Source organism: Dysidea avara, chromosome 9 (genome assembly GCF_963678975.1).
Source record: "Dysidea avara chromosome 9, odDysAvar1.4, whole genome shotgun sequence".
Classification (NCBI taxonomy): domain Eukaryota; kingdom Metazoa; phylum Porifera; class Demospongiae; order Dictyoceratida; family Dysideidae; genus Dysidea; species Dysidea avara.
This window is the reverse complement of record NC_089280.1, coordinates 23,899,766-23,920,555: the sequence shown is the minus strand read 5'-3', so window position 1 is coordinate 23,920,555 and position 20,790 is coordinate 23,899,766. Positions and strand designations below refer to the sequence as shown.

General features: G+C 36.4%; 1 protein-coding gene and 1 long non-coding RNA gene across 2 annotated transcripts in view; one reads left to right on the top strand and one right to left on the bottom strand.

Moving 5' to 3' along the window:
- Positions 1-8,084: 8,084 nt before the first annotated feature.
- Positions 8,085-20,790, bottom strand: part of LOC136266123 (ABC transporter G family member 20-like) — a 39,252-nt gene continuing 26,546 nt past the window's right edge. Inside the window, exons 15-23 of the mRNA XM_066061089.1 lie at positions 16,201-16,250; positions 15,179-15,244; positions 13,885-13,955; positions 13,740-13,828; positions 13,268-13,371; positions 10,112-10,184; positions 8,520-8,606; positions 8,359-8,463; positions 8,085-8,294 (exon numbers count right to left, since the gene is read on the bottom strand). Of these exons, the coding sequence (XP_065917161.1) occupies positions 8,188-8,294; positions 8,359-8,463; positions 8,520-8,606; positions 10,112-10,184; positions 13,268-13,371; positions 13,740-13,828; positions 13,885-13,955; positions 15,179-15,244; positions 16,201-16,250 (752 nt within the window). The 3' untranslated portion in view covers positions 8,085-8,187. The remainder of the gene's footprint in view (positions 8,295-8,358; positions 8,464-8,519; positions 8,607-10,111; positions 10,185-13,267; positions 13,372-13,739; positions 13,829-13,884; positions 13,956-15,178; positions 15,245-16,200; positions 16,251-20,790) is intronic.
- Positions 18,160-19,906, top strand: LOC136266124 (uncharacterized). Its single transcript, XR_010705921.1, has 2 exons — positions 18,160-18,313; positions 19,651-19,906. It is a non-coding gene; the product is annotated as an uncharacterized lncRNA (long non-coding RNA).

Below are 20,790 nucleotides of genomic sequence, written 5' to 3'. Positions count from 1 at the left end.
TTGTTTAGCTTTAATAGTAAGCACCAAGTTACTATATTTTATGTGAATGAAACTCTTGTTATAATTTCAGTACCATTTTTCCAGCTTAATAATACAAAATCTTTGTATTACAAGACCTGTCAATTTTTTTTTATAATATAGATTAATACAACACTTAATACAGTGCATTTGACGCAATCTCTGTCAAAGGTATTCCTTATTCTTTCTTAGTAGATCAACTTGCTATATTGTAAGCAGTTTTAGTTTTAGTAATAATATAGATTTGATTTAGCTATAGTTATAGTTTCAGTGATTATATACGTTTATTTTTAGTTATAGTTTTAGTTTTAGTTAACTTAAATATATTCACCTTACTAAAAGTACTTTTAGTTTTAGTTACAGTTAACTGAAACAACACTAACACACACACACACACTCCTGAATAGTTGCACAATGAAAATAGTTGCACAATGAAAAGAATTTACAGATTTGATAGTAAGTAGTTATAATTATCTATTAATGCATTGTTCACAAAATGACAGTAGCTAGCTATAGTCGCAAAAAAGAAAACCAGTGGCGATGACTGCAAAGGAACAATGCTTTCTGCAAATTTTCAAACATACTTAACTAATATACTTAACATCTTTAAATCAGGCTGTAAAACTAAGTGCCCTTTAGCACTTGTGCTGTAAAGCCTTGGCGATAAATAAAAAAAAGTCTATTTGCAATTGGTTCCACATGGGGTACTAAGTTGGTTCCTATGGATACAAATACATCATCATGAAACTAATTCTTATAAAAAGGAGAAAATATTATGACCACCTGGCAGAATCCTGTACATATTTGAGCATAAATTGGATGGCTGCAGGATCGAGTCTGCATTCCATGGATTTTATCTCCTTTCTGCAACTTTTCAAACATACAGGTTAAGTTGAGGGACCAAGTGTTCTCCTACAGACCTTCAGCACTTGTGCAGGAAGTATCAAAATAATAATAATAATCAGAGATGTTCTCTTATTGAAGATGTCGTTTAGTGTTGACACAAACAGGTACAATGATTATTGTATTTTTTTGTATTAATGCTTTACAGTGACCAGCACTGAAGGTCTGCAGTAACATGTGTTGCAGCCTTAGGATTAGTGAGAGGTCAGTATACAGCTTATCAAGACAATCATTATTAAATGCTATCCCACATGCATATGTGAGAAGGCATTAGATGATTTACTCCACTTTCTGGAAATAGGACCACATGCATATGCTACCTAGCAACATGATATTATAACATTGTGTACACCTATAAAGCAGAGATGTCATGAGCAGTATGTGGACTCTGCACTTGGCAGGCATTATGGTCTCCCTAGAAACTTATAGGTCACAGATTTTGTAACTCTATATGCAGATAGTTAAGTGATGGTTTGGCCTTGGCAGAAACTATTTTACAAATAAGGATGTAATTTATGTATATAGTAACTTACAATGACATGGAAAGCCAGCATGTACATATTATTAAGTGAAGTTATAATTATGATTAGTTAACTAAACATCATGTCAACTCCATGCACAACTGCATGTGTTATGCACTAAGTAGTTGAGTTATACACTAGTCAACCACATGTATTGGTAGTGGAAACTGAGTTGTACATAGCTGAAGTATGGACAAGTGTTGTATACACAAGGCTCCAAATAATCAACATGCTGATCTGACAAATCAGAGGAAGAAGCAGGCAGATACAGTATGGAAAACTAAAAAAATAAACACTATATATGGTTTTGGGTAGGAGGGAGGGGGTAAGTAATATAAATTGATTACTCTCTGTACAATGGCGGATCCAGGATCCCCTCCATTCCTCACCTTGTGGAAGGGCCAGTCATACTTCTGATCAAAATAGCTACTAAACTTTGTCAGGCCAAGAAATTCATGAAAATACGTACATTTATTTTACTAGCATTTATTACAAATTCACCTGAAACCAAAGCGAACTAAAAGCTGTGAAATTGTCACCCAGCACCTTCGTTCGTACTAAGCGCCTCTAAAAATAATTATCGTGTTGCATTTGTTCAAGACATTAAGAGCTTTTAAAATAACTTTTAAGACTTCACAACCATCTGAAAAGGCAAAAAAGGCAAAAATCAACAGTGAGACACTACTAAGAGGTGATTATTTGTTGCTTCAAAAATGCAGCACTGTGTAGAGAATCTGGCTCTCCCCAACCTATTACAACTTAGTCTGTTTGTGCCCCTCCCCTTGCCAACTCCTGGATCCGCCCCTACTGTACTCTAACTTGTGAAAAAACTATGGATGATCCCTAAGAGAAATGATGTCTAAAATGCATTGATTGTGTTTGTGACATAATATCATTACATGCAGTCAGGCAATAATTAGTTATATATATGCCATAGAAGTACGCGTATGTATATACTAGTATGTGGTACTTAAAAAGTGCTTACTCTTTGTCATAATTTTTGGCATGTGCATGGGAATGTGACTATCAATTTGGAAAGATGATGATCATTGTTGGTATAGTGCTCCAAGGCATATACTTCCAAAAATATTCAACTCACCCTCGGACCCTCCCACACATATTTGTGGGTATATGTGGAGGTGGCATTCAAGAAGCACTAAGGAAGTTCTCCAGATTATAGTGACAAATATTTATGAGTACATGTGAATGATAGAATTGCTTTCATTAATGGTTTGATTCAAATAACAGCGTTAGTCCCAAGGGTGTTATAAATTATTTACCTAATCCAGGAAGAAAATATCAAATTAAACCAAACAGGTGTGATTCAAGGAAAAATGAATTTAATATTTGGTTGTGATGTTTTGGTCGGTTTTCTAAGTAGAATAGTGTGTAACTAACATGTTTATTTCTTTGCGTGTATTTATAAGGTTACGCTTCATTCCTTAATTTATTTCTCAAAAAGTTGTTATAGGAAATAATACTTCAGTGTGACATCATTTCAGAATATGCTTATGCATTAGATGGTGGGGATATATTGCAGGGTCCAGGTTGTATGAAATAAAATGTTTCATTAATTTGTCATACATATATATGACTACCATTCCCACTTTCTTTCTTTCTCAATGTAAATAATACACAGCTTAGTGACAGCTATATACACAGCAACAAGGGAATTTATGTCCTTTTGCAATGCATGGGACTAGTGAAGGTGGAAGGCCTGTGACTCATAAGAAAAATGTCACAAGTAGTAAACATTATGACTGCATGTGTGTGATGTGAATGCTGTAATGGTTGGTTAGTTGATAATTGTAAAACTACATACTTTTGTAATTGCTTAATTGCATTGACATGTCACAGGTAATAACTTTCCAAGTACAAATTGTTTCCTGTAGTCTTATTGTGCCTTACATTAGTCAAAAATTTTAAGTGAATTTGGAGCTAGTGAATATGTAGTAGTGCTCGATACAAGACCAAACTGAGTTGTGTGTTTTGAGTTTCAATGATTTATGTCGGGAATGTTGAGGAATTCGCAGGGAATTTTGTATTGAATAGAGAAGTATCTGGCACTCTGCAAACATAGATACAGGGCATAAAGTTTAAATTTTCCTTGTGTGGAAAGAAGCTAAATGGGGTTGTTGATAGGTATACCTGCAATGGCTATATATGACTGTCATGTTGATGCTGTTGACAGCATGCAAACCTCATGAAGGTGTATCATTATCATTTCAGGTATACAAATAGTAATGTTTTTTAAGCCGGTTGTTTTGCTGTGATTGAAATAGCATTCATAACATGCGACGATATGCTATGTGCTAAAGTGTTGAGTGTGTTCACCAAACACAAAGCTGATTAACAATTTATCTTCAAGGGGTTTTCAAAAAGCATGAGGGTGGGCAGCCATTTTTTGTTTTTCATTGTGGAGATTGAAAGGTGCCATACTATACATTGCTGAGTTGTATTTCTGCTATATTTATACCTACTAAGCTTTATGGTCCATATTCAAAATAGTCATGGTAACTACCACCGTGAAAAAGGTGGGAAGGTATTTCCAGTGGCTTATTGAATATAAATAAGCCTTAATATAAATCCTGTATTATACTCTTCTTATACTTTAGTATAATCCATACTATACTATTGCATATATGGTTTCAGTTTATTTACCACATTACCTGAAATAGCTTATATCTAATATAATGCCCACACTATACCATCACATAATTTATGTGGTTTCAGTTTGTTTTTTAACACATTAACTAAAGCCTTACATGAGATTGTTAGTATACTACAGGTTATATCAAGCTTTTTTGTATTCAATAAGCCACTGGAAATACCATCTTATATCCCTCATTTTTCACAGTGTACCATTTACAAGACCTATAATGGAGCATCCTACCTGCAGCTGACTGCATATGAGCATCTCTTGAGTGCTAAAATGAAAAACAGATGATATTCATGTGCAGGTGGAGATTATAAGCTACAACATATAGACTAGCTATATCAAATATGCATTTGCTAATTGATGAAAATGCAATAGGTATTTGTCTTACAATAACGCATGCAGTTGTGCCCAACTGTTCTATATGACTGCTGTGTTCATACTATATCTTGATCTTATGAAGTAAAAGAGCTGAGAATCATGGGAGCTTTAGCCCACATTATACTATCTAGCTTTTCTATTCCTCTGTATAAGCTGCCTATTATTGTGAAAATGTACTCTACACAACATTCAAGATATCATGTGACAAAATAGTGAACAAGGAAAAATTTTGGAGTGGTAGTGGAGTTAGAAAACTTAGTGGCTGGATTACTGCTTTTGCTGTGTTTAATAAAGATGAGAAATGGCAAGGAGATGAAATTAGAAGTATGTATGGAATTTCTGATGGTGATTGGCCAGTAATTGTGTTATCAAATGTTCCATCAGGAGCAATATCAGTCAGTACCAGTTAGCATTAATGACAATGGAGTACACTATGATGCACATATGATGGCTGGTCAGTTTGCATTTGATGGTGAAAGGACAAGTATGCAGCCAAGGTCAGACTGGTGTATTGCCATTGACAAGCCAGCAAATGGTACCTGAGCATCAGGATTCAAAAATTAAATAAAACAGTTTACTCACTTAGTGACAGCTTTTAAGTGTGTTATACTGCAATGCAACTTAGCTATTTGTATTAGGCCAAGCTAAGTTAATTCACAGTTTATTAACACTGCCCGCATGGTATAACGAGATTGCAGAGAAATGACAAATTTTCTGCCAAAAATTTCTATTGTTCATACTGCTCTTTGTTTTAATAAACTCATCCAGCACAGGGGTCAGTAGTTTACGCCATTTTGTCATGTCTCTACCATCATTATCAAATTCTTACAAACAGTCTACCTTTTGACGCAGCAGTCTCCAGTCATTGGTCAAACTGAGGAGAGTTATTGATGGTAATCCATGCACATGCGAGTACAAATTCATATTCAAAGTATTCCTTTAACGTAGCCATCATGGTCATCAAAGCCACAATTCGATCATTTTCAGTTGTGGTAGTGAACCCTGGAAGGATCCATTGTGCAATAGATGGGTCTTTGATATTATTAACTAGATCTTTTAAATGGCATGTTTGAACTCATTCAAAAAGAGCTCAGTCTAAAAGCTGTCTGAAGCCTGAACCTACATAAACTGCTGTTGCAAAGCAGTTAATAAGATATTTCACCAAGATAAACTTTCTGTTATCAATGGAGAATTGTGCCAGGCTAATATTCTAGCTAGTGGTGTTAAATGCAAAATGCTATATGGCATTATACAGAAATTCTGTGTATGTATGATTATGCCAAGCTACAAATCTGTAGTTATGATTTTCAATTCTGGCATAATTATTAAGGAAATTGAAATGCAGCAATGCCACAGTGCTGTTTTATAGGGTCTTGTAGGACAGCTGTCTATAACCAAAGGTTATAAATTCAAATGAGTAATGGTACAACAATCATCTTCAGGGAAATTTATCACAACTATCACATGCAGGACCTGAGCTTCTGAAATAATAAAAAACAGTGTGACCGAACTACCCTTTATCTTATTACACCTTAAGGGTAAGTATTTCTGGTCCATGTATTTTACTTCCATGGTTCCACCAATTGCAAACTATGATCACTTTAATTTGATCAGTCATGCGTAGGCTTGAGTCAAATAATTATGCTCAAAATTTTTCCCAAAATACTTTCAGGAATTTTCCTAAATTTTCACCTATTATGCTGTTCAGTACTCCCTTTGTGCTCCTAAGTTAACAACATTTCTTACAATGTTGGAATATTTTAATCAGTGAATGCTCTATTAGAGTATTTCACAAATTAATGACTGTTCTATTAGAGAGCATCGATCTAAGGAGCTATGTACAATGCGCTCTATTGCTGTTTGCATTTTCCACTGACTGGTCTATTAGGTAGTATCAATCTATTTTCAAGAGTTTGAAATATCCACCTAATATATTAGCATACCACGACTTTATACTAACTGCCACTACACGCATGTACAGAAAATGTACACAAAGAGCAAGAACACAGCAAGAGGCAAAGCCAATAGGTACACATCACGCATATAATCAACTGTGCTATCAGCAGGGTTATTTTACTAAACTATACTAGCTAGCATTCTTTTCATCACAACTGTACTACATCTTTCACACAACTATGTTGTATGCATCTTACCAAGAGTTCATAATATAGTAGTGGGGGAGAGTGTCTAACTGAAATACTTCCATGGAACGCACTGCGTTAAGTTACACCTGAGTCTGTTCAAAGAATAAAGACTTGACCTTATCAGCACCAATTAACGCTAATCAACAGTTCTCTATCACCAGTACAGGTATTGATTTAATCAAAGAGAAACTTAACACAGTGTGTTTGTACAGGGTATATTGACAGTTGGACACTCTCTCCCATTACTATATTATGAACTCTTGATCTTACTCTATACGGAAAATGTACTTATCTAGCACTTAGAAAGCACAATACACATTAAAATGGTATAGAATGTCTCTCAGTTAATAAATTATTATTTTTGCCATTTGCTTTACACATTGAAGAGAGTTCTTGAAAAGTCAAACATTCATGCAACTTACAAATTAATTGCATAAACATTGAATGTAGCCACATGTAAAATATTAGGCACATAATGTGATATCACTGAAAATATTTTATTTTTGAAGTGAATAGTCAGTAACGTGTATGTATAAATTTGTATAAAATCACTCACTAGTGTCTATCAAATAGTACAGTAGTATACTGTTTAGTAGGGCTTCCCAAAAATGATGGGTGCTTCCCAAAATGTTACCTTTAAAAACTATTGTAGAATTACCACGTGTGATGAAAATCACCTTTACGGAATAGCCTTAACATCAAATCCAGCATTACAAACAAGAAAGGTATCCAGATATTGAAATTTAAAAAAAAAAGTTGCCAAAACTTGATTTTTGGTCTGCCTTCCTGACACCACAGTTGCAAGGCTAGAGGCAAAATAAAGCAATGCATTGCCATCATTTCACATTGCAATAACAAATTAACATGGCTGGGCAAGGCATGTGCCTTTTCTGGTTTTAACAAGTGTCTACCTTTTGTGCTTCACCATTCTTTTTATCTTCATTACATGGTTGTCTTCTTCTTCATGCAAGGAAACCATACCAAGGCATTAATTTTTCATGCCGACACTTTAGAAGAGCACGCATAATAAGATGATTTGAAATGTTTAAGAGGGAGTAGATACATGTATGGTTACACTTATAAAAATCAATGATTGCACTATGATAGGACCACACACCTTTAAGTGATCAGAACACTGCCACACCCCTAATAAATAAGGCTGGGTGATCACACCCCTTATTGATCTAACTGCAGTTTTGCTGTCGAAAAACGTGGTACGGAACCATGCCCCTTTAATCTATTGTACATACCTCTATAATACAGCTACTCTCTAACAATACAAGTTAAAAAGTATTAATGTAAAAATGAAGTAGGTTCCAGCAACAAAGAGTAATGAAACAACAAAATATGAATGATGATAGCTATGTAGGAAAATCCCTACTTTGGCATTGGACAGATAGTGGGAACGTGCCAATGTAGGATTTTCCCATCTACCATTACTCATATTTCTTGTTTCATTGCTTGTTATCATTGGACCCCCACTTCATTTCTAAATTCATAATTTTTAATAAATAACTACTGTAGTGGTGTTTCTACAGTCTCCATGTACAGTAGCTCATTTCATCTACTTCTTCAGGTGAAGTCCAATTCCAGCCAAAATAACAAAGAAGAGAAACCAAGAAAATGGAATTATCAATCCCATCCACACTGATAGATGGTCCAGTCCCCAACCTTTAAAGAGAATAAGAATCATAACGTTTTAATGGAACACTCACAATGTGACAATAATCTTTACCTCTCAATAGAATTGATCTAACTGCGTCGGCAGGTATAGCCATTGGAAAACTATAAGAAGTATACCTCACCCAGTCAGGCAAGCTCCGTAGCGGCCACAGTATACCTAGGAATAGAAACAGAGCAAACAATGCTTTTATTACACTAAAAATATTGACATACCAGCACTGAGTAGGACTGGGTAGAAGAGGGCAATAGACAACTCTAGAGCAAATGACTCTGAGTTTACATATGCAGATATTGCCAAACCTATAAAGATAATACTCATTTAACATTGTGCAACAAATGTAGCTATGCAATTAAAAATTCGCAAATAAAACAGTAACACTTAAAAGTTGGCTGGTTTTGTTTTGCTAACACTACAGCTACAATACATGCAAATTCATTAGTTAAGAAATATGTAGCTAGAATTGCATGTACGTTTCATTCTAAAAACTGTTTGCTTTAATGTACCTTTGTACATAACACGGTTTTATGATTATTTTTATGTCAAGCTATATATCCTTCTGAGTGTTATTCAATCTTTGAAACTGTTTAGTCATCAAGCACAGGTGAGAAATGACATCTGTACTATGACGGAAGATATGAGTGTTAGTCTGCCTCACATTGGACAAGTGGTTCGTTATAGTTTTTTTCTCATGTTTTCACTTTCGCCCTGTTCATACGAAGGGCTTGGAAGACAAAACTTACCCAGCAATGGATTCGCCTGTTCATGGAGAACCTGATGTATTAGTTACATTTTGGTAGAGGACTGCATTCGTAAGTTATGACCGTTTCATGTGGCTGTAGTTTATATTTTCCGCATTGTCACTGACAGTACAAATTGATTTTTCTGTTGTTATCACTAATTATAGCGCTGTAACTTCAAAAGTTCTTGGCTTCTAGAGCTGAAACTTTGTTTGACCATTCCTTTGGCTATCTAGATAAAGAAAATGTAACAAAATGGAATTCAAAAAATGCACTAACATGTGTGGGGTTCTTGTAGATCCAGTTACAATTATGAATGCTAATTAAATAACCAGGTACAGCTGTATGGTAAAATACTGGTTTATCTTGTCCTTACATCACATTAATAGGATTACACGAGAAAATGCAAACTACGCAACAAAATTCATATAAAATAGTCATCACAATAAACTATATACTTGCAGATAATAAATGTTTTTATGAATTTAAAATGTGATCGGCTGAGCAAAATCCCACACATCCCTCAAATTTTGTTTTATTCATCACTGCCAAAACACCAGCCATTAATTTATATAGTCTAGGAATTATAGTGCTAGATGGTTGGAACAGCAAGACAATACAATTTTACAGCAACATATGACAAATTAGTCACTATAATAAATTAATCACAACTCATGACTGAAACAAGCCACAATGACAGGACCTGGCTTAGTCTGTTCACTACAATACGAACAGGCAAATTGATCAAGGTGTAGTATTCCTCTACATGTACAAGCCATTCCAATAAAAAAGATGATGGTTACTACAACATTGTAAACAAGCACCCATAACTCATGTTCCTTTAACTAATGTACAAGCATGAAACAACAAAGATATGGTTATATACTGTGCAAATCCAATCGTGTTTGGGCTTTATTGATTTGAGCATTGCTTCACTGCATATTGAAATGATTAAAATGTTTATGTAGTACAAATATTTTCTATAGCAAAAATGAATTTGTATATATATGATGGATTTTTCTCAGTTGGTCACAAATATTATACAAGTATACTTAATCATTGCTTACCAAATGTGAAGCCTACCATTCCTTCAATAAGAAATATTACAAAGGTAAGAACCATGCTTCCCTCTTTGGGGATCTATTAAAAAGAGACAAAGTTTAAAATAAAAGAGTATAGAAATATATGATGATATACACACAGTGCAGTATATCCAAATATTTATTCACAAGTAGCAAGAACTTATGTATTACGTTTGCATAACAATTCATTAAATGGCAATACACCAATTGCTAAAGCAACAAGTAAATTGCTTAGAGAATGAGGTTGAGTAATGAACAATTGCTAACAGCCTGGTACGACGATTTGAAATCACCTTATTATGAAACTATATAGTATTACGTGCATAGACAGGCTATTTCATTAAGCTAGATGGAACTAAGATTGTAAATTTCCTGAATGCCCCAAGGCTAGCTTTTTAACAGCCGCATCCTATTTTCACAGCTTGACTGTTTTGGTATACCAAGGGCTAACATGATTTGTGCACTCTGTGCCATTGCATTGCGTTCAAAAATTCCGTTGTAGCTCGAGTAATTACGTCCGATTTTGGAGCCCGTCTGATATTTGGTGAGTTACTCTAACAGGATGAGAGCTAGCAAAAAGGTTGTGAAATAAAATAAAAGGTGGTGACTGTTGCTAGTGCAAATCACATTAAACGATGAGTGTGATAATAGCCTCTGTCTTGACATTAACATGTAATGGACATAATTACATTACTATCACAGCAAACTTTTAAAGAGCTTAAATAACCAAGTTCAAAATGATTTCATTTCTGGCTAACCAGGTATGTGTCCCTTCTAACACGGCTTTCACTTGCTGTGACAGCACTCGTGATGAATTTGGCACTCATTGCATTTTGAATTATGAACTCAATGACAGACAGACTGTTACAAGATCTGTTAGCATCTGTTAGTATCTGTTGACACCTTACAGAAAAATGTGAAAAAAATAGAAAAATGAAGGGGGAAGAGTCTAACTGCAGAAATGTCTTCACGATGACAATGGCAGTAATGATTTGGAGGCTACCAGTTGCAATGGTGAGAATATTGAAAAGAACAGAACCCACCTGAGGACAAGAATGACACTGCATCTAAATTCAATTTGTTTGAGGGGCTGCTTGTAGATCCTGGCTAGAATATGCCACCAGGAATGCAAGAACTGACATATACAGAAAGCCATATACAAAATGGATGATGTGTCCTTTGCTGCCACTGGTGGTAGGGGCAACCCTCCATGAAGGAGGACAAAGTAGCCTTCAAAATGCAGGTATGGAGGCTATGCTTGTGTTGTTATCACGCCTAAAACAGGCTGACAGAGAGGAATTCACATATCCAGTCAACTATAGTGCTTCTGGGAGATGCAGCCCAGCACCAATCCTCCTTGAGAAGGAAGGGAGGGATGTAGCACCTTAACCCACAGCTACAGTCACTGATAAAGAACTTGTATACCCAACTATTCACGTTTGGGGAAGACTTTGGGGAGAACCCAAGCAGCAGTATTAAAGAAGGCAGTGTATCCATCATCAAGCGAATTGAAGCAGTTGAGTTTCTGCCAAGTCAGTCTGAGGCCTTAGAAGACAACAAGAAAGACAAACGACTACGTAGCTATAGAACAATAGTTAATACTACATGTGTCAAATTCAATAATATCCAACCCTACCCCAGAGTCAGCACAGGTGAATAGAAACCAAAGCACTACTTAGAGGTGTTAAAACCTCAGAATGGACTAGATTATCAATAGTCCAAAATTGACTGGAAGGTTGGCCTAGTAAAAAAACTAGGATCAGTTAATAAACAACCAATGAGTAGGCTTGTGATGATTATGCATGCCTAACTTGGGGCATAATAAGTAGCCAAAGCATTGAGCATAATGCCAGCATAATAGGTGCACTTTTTGTGTATTGGCTATCAGAGAAGTTGAAACTTTCCATGTTTTGCATGACGCAGAACGAGATAGTGTGCAAACGCAGTAAAAATCAAATTTACAGCTACTTGTGAAGGAAAGACTAGTTAAAGATCAACATACTCTAATAGAACAGTCACCACATGTTGAAATATCCTAATAGAATGTTCACAGATGCATTAGATACTCTAACAGAGCAGTCGACACTACTTATACCAGCATATTTGGAGCATAATTGGAGCATAAAAGGGGAAATTTTGGAGCAATGCTCAAAAGAGTAATGGGCAATTTCAAACGTATAATAAGCTCAAGCTTACCAATGAGTCTTGAAAGCAGTATCAGGGTATCAGCTAATTATTTCAGGTGCCTTGGCAGGTAATGTCAATGCTGGAAATAAAGTGCTCACCAAGGAGCAAGGAAAAATCTTGGGAGAGCTCAAGGACTTGCTGTCCAAGGGTGCCATGAAGGAGACAACACTATCCACAGAAAGCTTTGTGTCAAAAATCTTTCTGGTGGAAAAGAAGGAGCAGTAATAAATCTGAAGCACCTGAACTCTTTTGTGAAGTGGCCAAACACTTAAAGATAGAGGGTCTACATGTATTGCCATTCAAGAAAATGGCTGGATGATAAAATGGATTTGAAAAATGCATATCTTCAAATTCCAATCCACCAAGAGAGCCAACACCATGCAGCATCAAACTTACATGTTGACATTGAGACTGAAATTTCTGACTGGCTCAGAGCATGTAATATCTACATGCTATTAGGAATTACATGAGGTGAAGTTGAAATATCAACATTTTCACCCACTTCCCTACTGTAGTGTTATACAGTGTTGTTTTCATTGTTCTCACATGGTAGATTCTGCAAAAGGAAGCTAACCAAGTTAGAAGGGACACGTGGTACTTTTACATTATATACCTAGTTGGCTGAAAATGACACCGTATTGAACTTTGGCACTCAAACTTTTTAAAATTTTTTGATTGGCATTAGCCTCACCGCAGCCTGAGGGTGGCATCCTGCTTTCACAGTTTAGCTGTTTTGGTATAGGTTCTACAGAGCAACTTGTTGCAGAGTTGAACTCTTTACAGGGTAATTTGAAATGGACTGCAGAGGTACATGCTTCTTTAGATCAAAGCATATAAGCCGATACAGCAGGCTTACAATATGTTGAAGTTGATTGCCTTTGCTGGTTTATACCAGAAAACACATACAATTTTTTAATAACAAGAGTATAATTCCAGCTCCTTACAGTAACTTACATCAAATCCATAATGTATGGCGAAAAATGTTGGTATCATTTGAAAAATCAGTAAAACAAAGAAGGCTAAAATTTGAGCAAAGACAATTTCCATAGCACTGACTCCTACAACAGAATAAAGAAAATGATAAATTGTTTACTGACAGCAATATGACAAAACAGACTCCTATAATACAAACAGTCACAGGTAAAATAGCATGGCATAACATAGACCTATGATGTGGTAATGAGTACACAATATTTTGTGAAAAAGAATCATGAGACTGAATTTACACACAGCACAAGCAGACCACTTGAATGAACTAGTCAACTTTCTTAAAATTCATTATGCGTGTTAAGCTTGAATGCAGGTACATGCAGATGTCAAATGTAAAGCAGGATAATATGGTATGATTGGACACATTCCAAGATGGGATTAATGCAACTTAGATACTATGAGACACACTCACACGCACGCACACATACACACACACCTGCTACCCATGTACGATCTATGACACCTTCCTTGCGTTCTGTGATAAGCTGAGTTGCAGTTAATGTAACAGACAAACCAATAAACATGCTGAAATAAGCAGAGACACAATTAAATGCATGATACATCACTGTTCCACTACTTACGCTCCTACAACAGGTGCGAAAACAGTATCAGTAAAATGCAGGCTTTCTTTGCCATAAACATACTTGGAATTCTATAGGAAAAAAAAAACAAAATAAGTACAATTACGCATTTAACCTGGCCAAATTTTATATGTGCAATAAATGGAGTGTTTATTTGACTGCATACCGTATAGGGGGAAATTTTGCAGTAGAGAACAAGCAAACTTATTCGCAGTTAAACTTTCGTGGTGGACGAAAGTATGGCGGCGCTCGCTCAAAATGCTTAGCTGTGCACATAAACAATGCACATTAATTTGTTGATAAGTGGGCGTAGCTCACGACGATTATGACACTGGCACCTGACGATCGACTAAAGTGGACGTGGCTCTACATTGGCGTGTACACACATCAATGCATGTGGCTTCGTGCATGCCTTTAGATTGTTGCAACACGCCTTGATAAATGGGTGTGGCTCCACGTAAGATTAGCTATAGATAGTGATGCACAGTCCAAATAAGTGGGCGTAGCTCACGAAAGAAGCTGGGTTGTTGCAACACTTTCCACGTTAAGCAAATTGGCTAACCTGACACATCCATACATCCTAGCTATGTAGCAGCAGCAGCATTCGCAGGGAAACTTTCGCGGTTTTTGACAAAACCACGAAATCCGCAAAAGTTTAGTCCATCAAAACTTTCCCATATATGGTATACCACACATGTGGTTGAGATCAAAAGTGTGGTATATAAACTACCACTGCAAACTGTGGTATAGAAGTGATATGCCACGCTTACCATATATATGGTGTAACTTCACACATTCCGCGAAATCCTATCTAAACAGTCTAATAACAAGTGCCTAAATCAACCAAGAACTATTCACCTGAGCAAGGAGAAGGATTTCAATGAACTACACATTGGTCTAAACCTAAACAAGTTGTTGGGTAGTATAGAAATAAAGCTGCTTGGTATTGCTTCATGGGTAAAATGAGCTGATCAGTAGTGCCTACTGATGCTTAAGCATTATCAACAGTTCTAAGTTAGATACCTAGAAAATGAAGTTTGCAACTGTAACTACCCAAACCCACCACTTCATTTCCAAATTTTCACCCTACAGTAGCTATGTATATATTCTATCACATTTACAGCTTTACGTGTAATGTTGTCCATGGCAGTCCCACTGTCAGTAAAATTCTTAAATAGCTTCAGATTCTCGAGTGCATAGTCTCTTTAAGGTATAGTACATTACAGTAGGTACAGTACTTATCATAACAGAATATGCTGGTAGTCATCAGATATTATATAGTATATACACTTACATTTAGCAGTGGGTGGCTGATATAATCAGGGATACTCAGGTTCCTTCCAACAATTTTCATTACTGACTATATCAGAAATAAGTTAATAAGTTTTTAAAACAATGTTAATGTGTATACATTTTGTCTATGTCTGTCTGTATAAAGTGTATCTGAGTGTGTGCGCGCGCACGCGCGCGCGTGTGTGTGTGTGTGTGTGTGTGTGTGTGTGTGTGTGAGTGTGTGCACGTGCATGTGTGCGTGTTTCTCCATGCAGGAGTGCTTATAGAATAAAATTCTTTACCAATGGAGACCATGTGTACGAAGAGTCTGATATATATATCAATTAGGGCTGAAACAAACACTGCAAATACTCGTTAAGGATTTTGGTACTCAGATAGTATAATTGGCACTCCAGTACTCGTTAAGATCACATGACCCAGCTCACATGATGCATTTGCCATCAGGAAGTGGTACAATGAAGGCTATAGAGTTTGACTGGTTTTCTTGTCAGGAACACTAACATCAGTACTGTATTAAAATGTGTGTATAATTGTTGTTACTTGAAAAAGCTGCACACTGCATGCTTATTAAAGCAGTATAAAAACATGTCAAATGAGTATGACTACAAGTAGTTGGTATTCGTGAGTACTGGATCATTACTTCTAGAGACTACTCGAATACTAAAAAAAACAACCCATGATCGTTTCAGCCCTAGTAATCAATACTGTACTTCTAAGTTACACTCATATGCCACAGGTTTTCAGCATCAAAAGCAAAGCTGTTTTTAACTTCTAAATATCGTTTTATGCAAGCCTCTCACTATAGCCTAGTCATTGTATTTCAATCAATACACAATCTACTCTTCTGTTCCTCTAGCTAGCTGTTAGTATGGTTGTGAATAAAGTGATGAAGTTTGTTCAACAAATTTCTGTTGTATTTTTACAGAATGCATTGTACAGTACTACCATTCAGAATGAAATACTACAAGCTAGAAACACACATACACATAGCCTAAACAAATACACACACTATACTGTATGTACCTCATATGCCTTGGTCAAGGTTAAATTCACAGTGTAATAAACCTCTTGGTCTATATTGGGAAAAAACACATGTACAGTGAAGTCTACTAATGACTAGTGATGTACAATATCAATGCTACATACATTGATTATCAAGACACATTCTCCCTATAATGAATGATACAAATTCATGTGATACAACACCAGTGTAGCAACTTCACAAAAAACGTTATTGCAAATTATTATTAATTATAAACTTTGCGTGGGCGAGATCAAAGGAAAAAGTGCACTTCAAATTTCATAATGTACACTTTAGGGCAAACAGTGCTTTATTGCAATAAAGCACTCTTTGCGGTGCAATAAAGCACAGTTGCCCACGTATTCTAGTGCAGGCTAATAGCCGGTGCTCACGCCAGTATGACTAATCACCCAAGCTGGTAAAGGCTGATAGCCCTCGCCGCGCTAAGTGGTCAATCACCCCAGCCAATACGAGTTCTACCACTGGATTGCTTTTATAGATGCCTCGATGATGGGTGGGAGAAGGTAACGTTGCTGTTACGTTTGTTAATGTAAACGGACAAGCCCTGGAGATATCACGGAAATACTTCACCATGTGTTACAATAGAATCGATTGTGGGTTATGACCCAAACCTGCCAAAGTACACGATGAACGTCTACTATGCCACACTATGGTGAACTACATGTGAGTTACTTTGTTAAACAAGTTTGTGTGCATTTAGGCTATTAATAATTTGTGCAATACGTGTTAATTACAAGTCCTAGTGTATGGTGAAGCTACACGACTAGAAAGTTCCATAAATCATTTAAAGCACTGTCTTGTTCATGCTTCGCCTCATGCTTTATTAGCATCTCAGCCATGCGCCTTGTGCTATATTTTTCATATAGCACTCGTGGCAATGCTTTAATATATACTATAATAGTACCACAGCATTTGTGATAAAGTACACTGTACAATACAAGGATATACATACATCATAAAAACTTGGTCAATTATTCCAGATTCTGCATAGGTTTTATCCATTTTGGTTAAAATCACATCTTTTAAACAAGGCACCATACGTGAGTTCCACATACTTTGTTTTATGGAGATATACTTATCTGATTCCTTGATGACAGGCGATTTGAGTGATGTACAAAGGTTTGTACAGTGACAAAGGGAAAAGGAATAAGCACTTTGATTGGCTAAAATCTGCATTCAGGTACATACATAAAAGTACCACAAAATAAAGTTTTGCATACTTCTCTGTAAAACAACCAGTTTAGGATTCAGTATGCTATATGAGGGGATTCTTAATTGTTACACTTTACAACAAAATCACCAAATTTGGTTAAAGAAACAAGCTGTACTTTGCCCAGCCCAGCTGCACAATAAAATTCTCCAACAGTTTATTATATGGAGTGCATATTACAACAGTAAGTAAATGTCACTATGGTAACGTTACATGGGTGGGATTGTATATAGCAATTCAAGGGTTTTTTTAGAAGTTGTATAGAGAATATGAATGATAGCGCTTGTACTTTTGCATTTTTTTTGTACTAAAGTATAAAATACATGTATTTTGTATTGGACAAGGAATGGCTAGAGATGGTGAGCTAAGAATGGAGCTAGGTATCTACGTATATTATTTGGTAGAATACCATTATACCACTTGAACTTTCGGGCATTTTGTGTTTCAAATCACTGCTAATAACACAGAGCTGATAGTGGTAGGTGAGCAACTTATGTACGTATCCAAGAAAGACAAGCAAAACTGCCAGGCTTAGTATGAGGCCAGTAGGTTATCTACAGTATATCCACTCAGAGTGTTTATTACAGTCCCAGAAAGCATCCAGCCAATTGCTGCTGTCTGGCCAACTACATATGAGCTGACACCTTTGTTTTGTAAATCTGGTCACAAATACTTGGTTGTACCATAGATACTAGACTTATAATAGGGATTGGCAACGCACTATAAAATTATTGTTTTCGTAAATTAATGCGCGTTTCGCTGTTTCGCTGGTGAAGTAAAAGATGGTGGAGCCTTTGAGTGACAGGCACTCGAGCAGACGTGCAGTGCACGTATTCTTCGTGCGTTAAAGCTGAAGCTATGGCTATATGAAGTACATTGGATGGGTAAGTTTCTTATTTGTGTGTTTTAGCGCGCTGTCATTTTGTTGTTTACTGTGGAGTTCAACGCTATTTACCGTTGTGTAGTTTTCTTGAAGTGACACAACGTTCCTAAACGGTGTTAACATTTCCCACCCTTTTATTTTGACCTTGGAAGTGTTAATGGATCAAATTTTCTAACAATAGGGGCGTTGTTTGAGGGAGAATGTTTATTTACAGGGCATTCCAGAGCGATATTTGTACAAGTTTGTGTAGTTTTACTGAGCTTCGTGAACTACTTTCTGAAGAGTTTCCAAGGTTCAGTACAAATGTTAACTTTGGAGAATGTCACTCTATATCTAGTTTATGAATCCTTCCTGTTACTTTCGTGTAGGCAGAGTTTAAAATGAGCAACAGAAAATTTCACATGTATAATCTTGGCATCAGAACTTTGATAAAAGGAGAGAAATTACAAGAAATTCAAGGTTGGAAGACCACCTAAGAACCAGAGGGAAGAATATTACAGATAATGATCTAGTGTGTGCTCTTTAACAATGGTCTCAAACTGGGTTTTTGGAATTACGTTGATGCTATTGCTGAAAGTTTTGCTTTAATGTGTGTATTCCTGGCTGCTATACTATTACCAAAAGCTTTGCTTTAGTGTGTGCGTGTGTGTTTGTAGTACAAAAGTGTGTTTTTGTGTTTACCTTTTGTGTGTGTGTGCTGCATTACCAACACATAGGTGTGGTAATGAGAAAACAATGGGTGAAATGTTTTTCGAACTTGTTTCAAATAAATTACCCTCTTCATGAATATAATTATGCACATAATAATACGACTTGACTTAATATGACTTTTACCAACCACCTCAGTAAACAATCTGATGAAATTGCATATTGCACAAAGGTATCTAATCTCCTTTGGTATTAGTCTTACGTGCCAGACATTTTGTTTGGGGACTGCAAGTAAATTACCTGGTCACTGTTCTCCATATTCCATGATCACAGCTGGAGTGTTGACAGGGCTAACTCTACACATTGTATAGTTCACATTCTTATGGTTGAATGTGGATTACAGCCTTTTTTTTTGCTGAACTTTGAAAGTACTGTGGGCTTAGGTTCTTGACTTCCCCAATACAGCTGAATCTGGTTCACTCTATGTATATGTAAATTTATCACTTTTAGTGCAAAAATATGATGACGTAATTTATTGTATTTTGGGAAAAATTGTGCAACAGAAACCAGGAGTCTTTCCTGCTGCCCACATAAAATATCTGGCAGGAGAAATTACTCTGGTGTAATGAATTATTTGTGGTGTGTTTATGTAGTAGTCTTAATTTGATTTTTGATTTATTGTAATGCTAGGTTGGCTGTTAGCATCTGAGTGAGCAGTTGCAGAACCAACAGACCTGCTGGCAGACTAGATGGAGTCAGAAGTATAACACAAGGCAAGCTGCAACAGGCCCATGCAAGAGTAGAGCAAGAATCAACCTCCTAGTCGGATTTGCAATGTTTACATCATGTAGTTTCATATGACATGTAAATAATAGCCTGGCAAGGTGTTGTTATTTGTAACTTGAGTTGTATGGCACACGAATCAAATTTGTATAGTGTGTATGAACTGTGCTATGTTTGATCCTGTGTGACAGTACTGCCTCATGGATATGGGATGTCCCTCATTGTTGAGATCAAGGATGATGCTTCACTGACTTCAAATTCAGTTTATGGTCTGGTGTACATAATAGGTCTTACTCCTACTAGAGCTGTAAAAGGAGGGGCACACCCAGTCCGCTACAATATCTCATTTGAACTTGAGTGGTCTAAACTGATGGAGTGTAATCAACAATGCTGACTTCAAAGGCTCAGATACACTCTAATAAAGCAGTCGATAACTCTAATAGAACAGTCAGTGCTTGAAGTGTGAATAATTTGTGGTTCTGTACAGGTAAGCCAGAGAGATGTGAGGATGTCCTATAGTTAAATTCATGCTTTAGCAGATTAGCTACAACTTCTCGGTATACAATTTTGTCCAGATACAATGTGGGTGAGGGAAAATTGTTCCCGGCGCCATTAGAAAGTTATTAATCTTAGCTGCTTAACTCTCATCTCTTAGTCTAGTCTTCTCACTGTCGCAATGTGAGAGATAAAGACGAAGGCACCTTCACTGCACTGCATGAAGACGTAAGGCAGTGCAGTGAAGGTGCCTTGCGTCTCGTGTTTTTATGTAACACATACATACTGTAACTTTTTGTTCACAACTAGTAATTGTAGCATACGTACACTTATTGATTGTAACATGCACTTCACTATTGTTGATTTTACATCCTTGGCACACCAGCTGTGCTGTCTGCCTAGTAATTAATAAAGAATGAAAGGCAGGTTTCACTTCCGTACTGAAATTCCATCACGCATGCTAGCAAGAATCCCTAATGGAGCTACGTATCTTTAAAGACTAAATCTTCGTAGAAACACATGAAACATTCTCAGTAGCATAGCGGCACTATG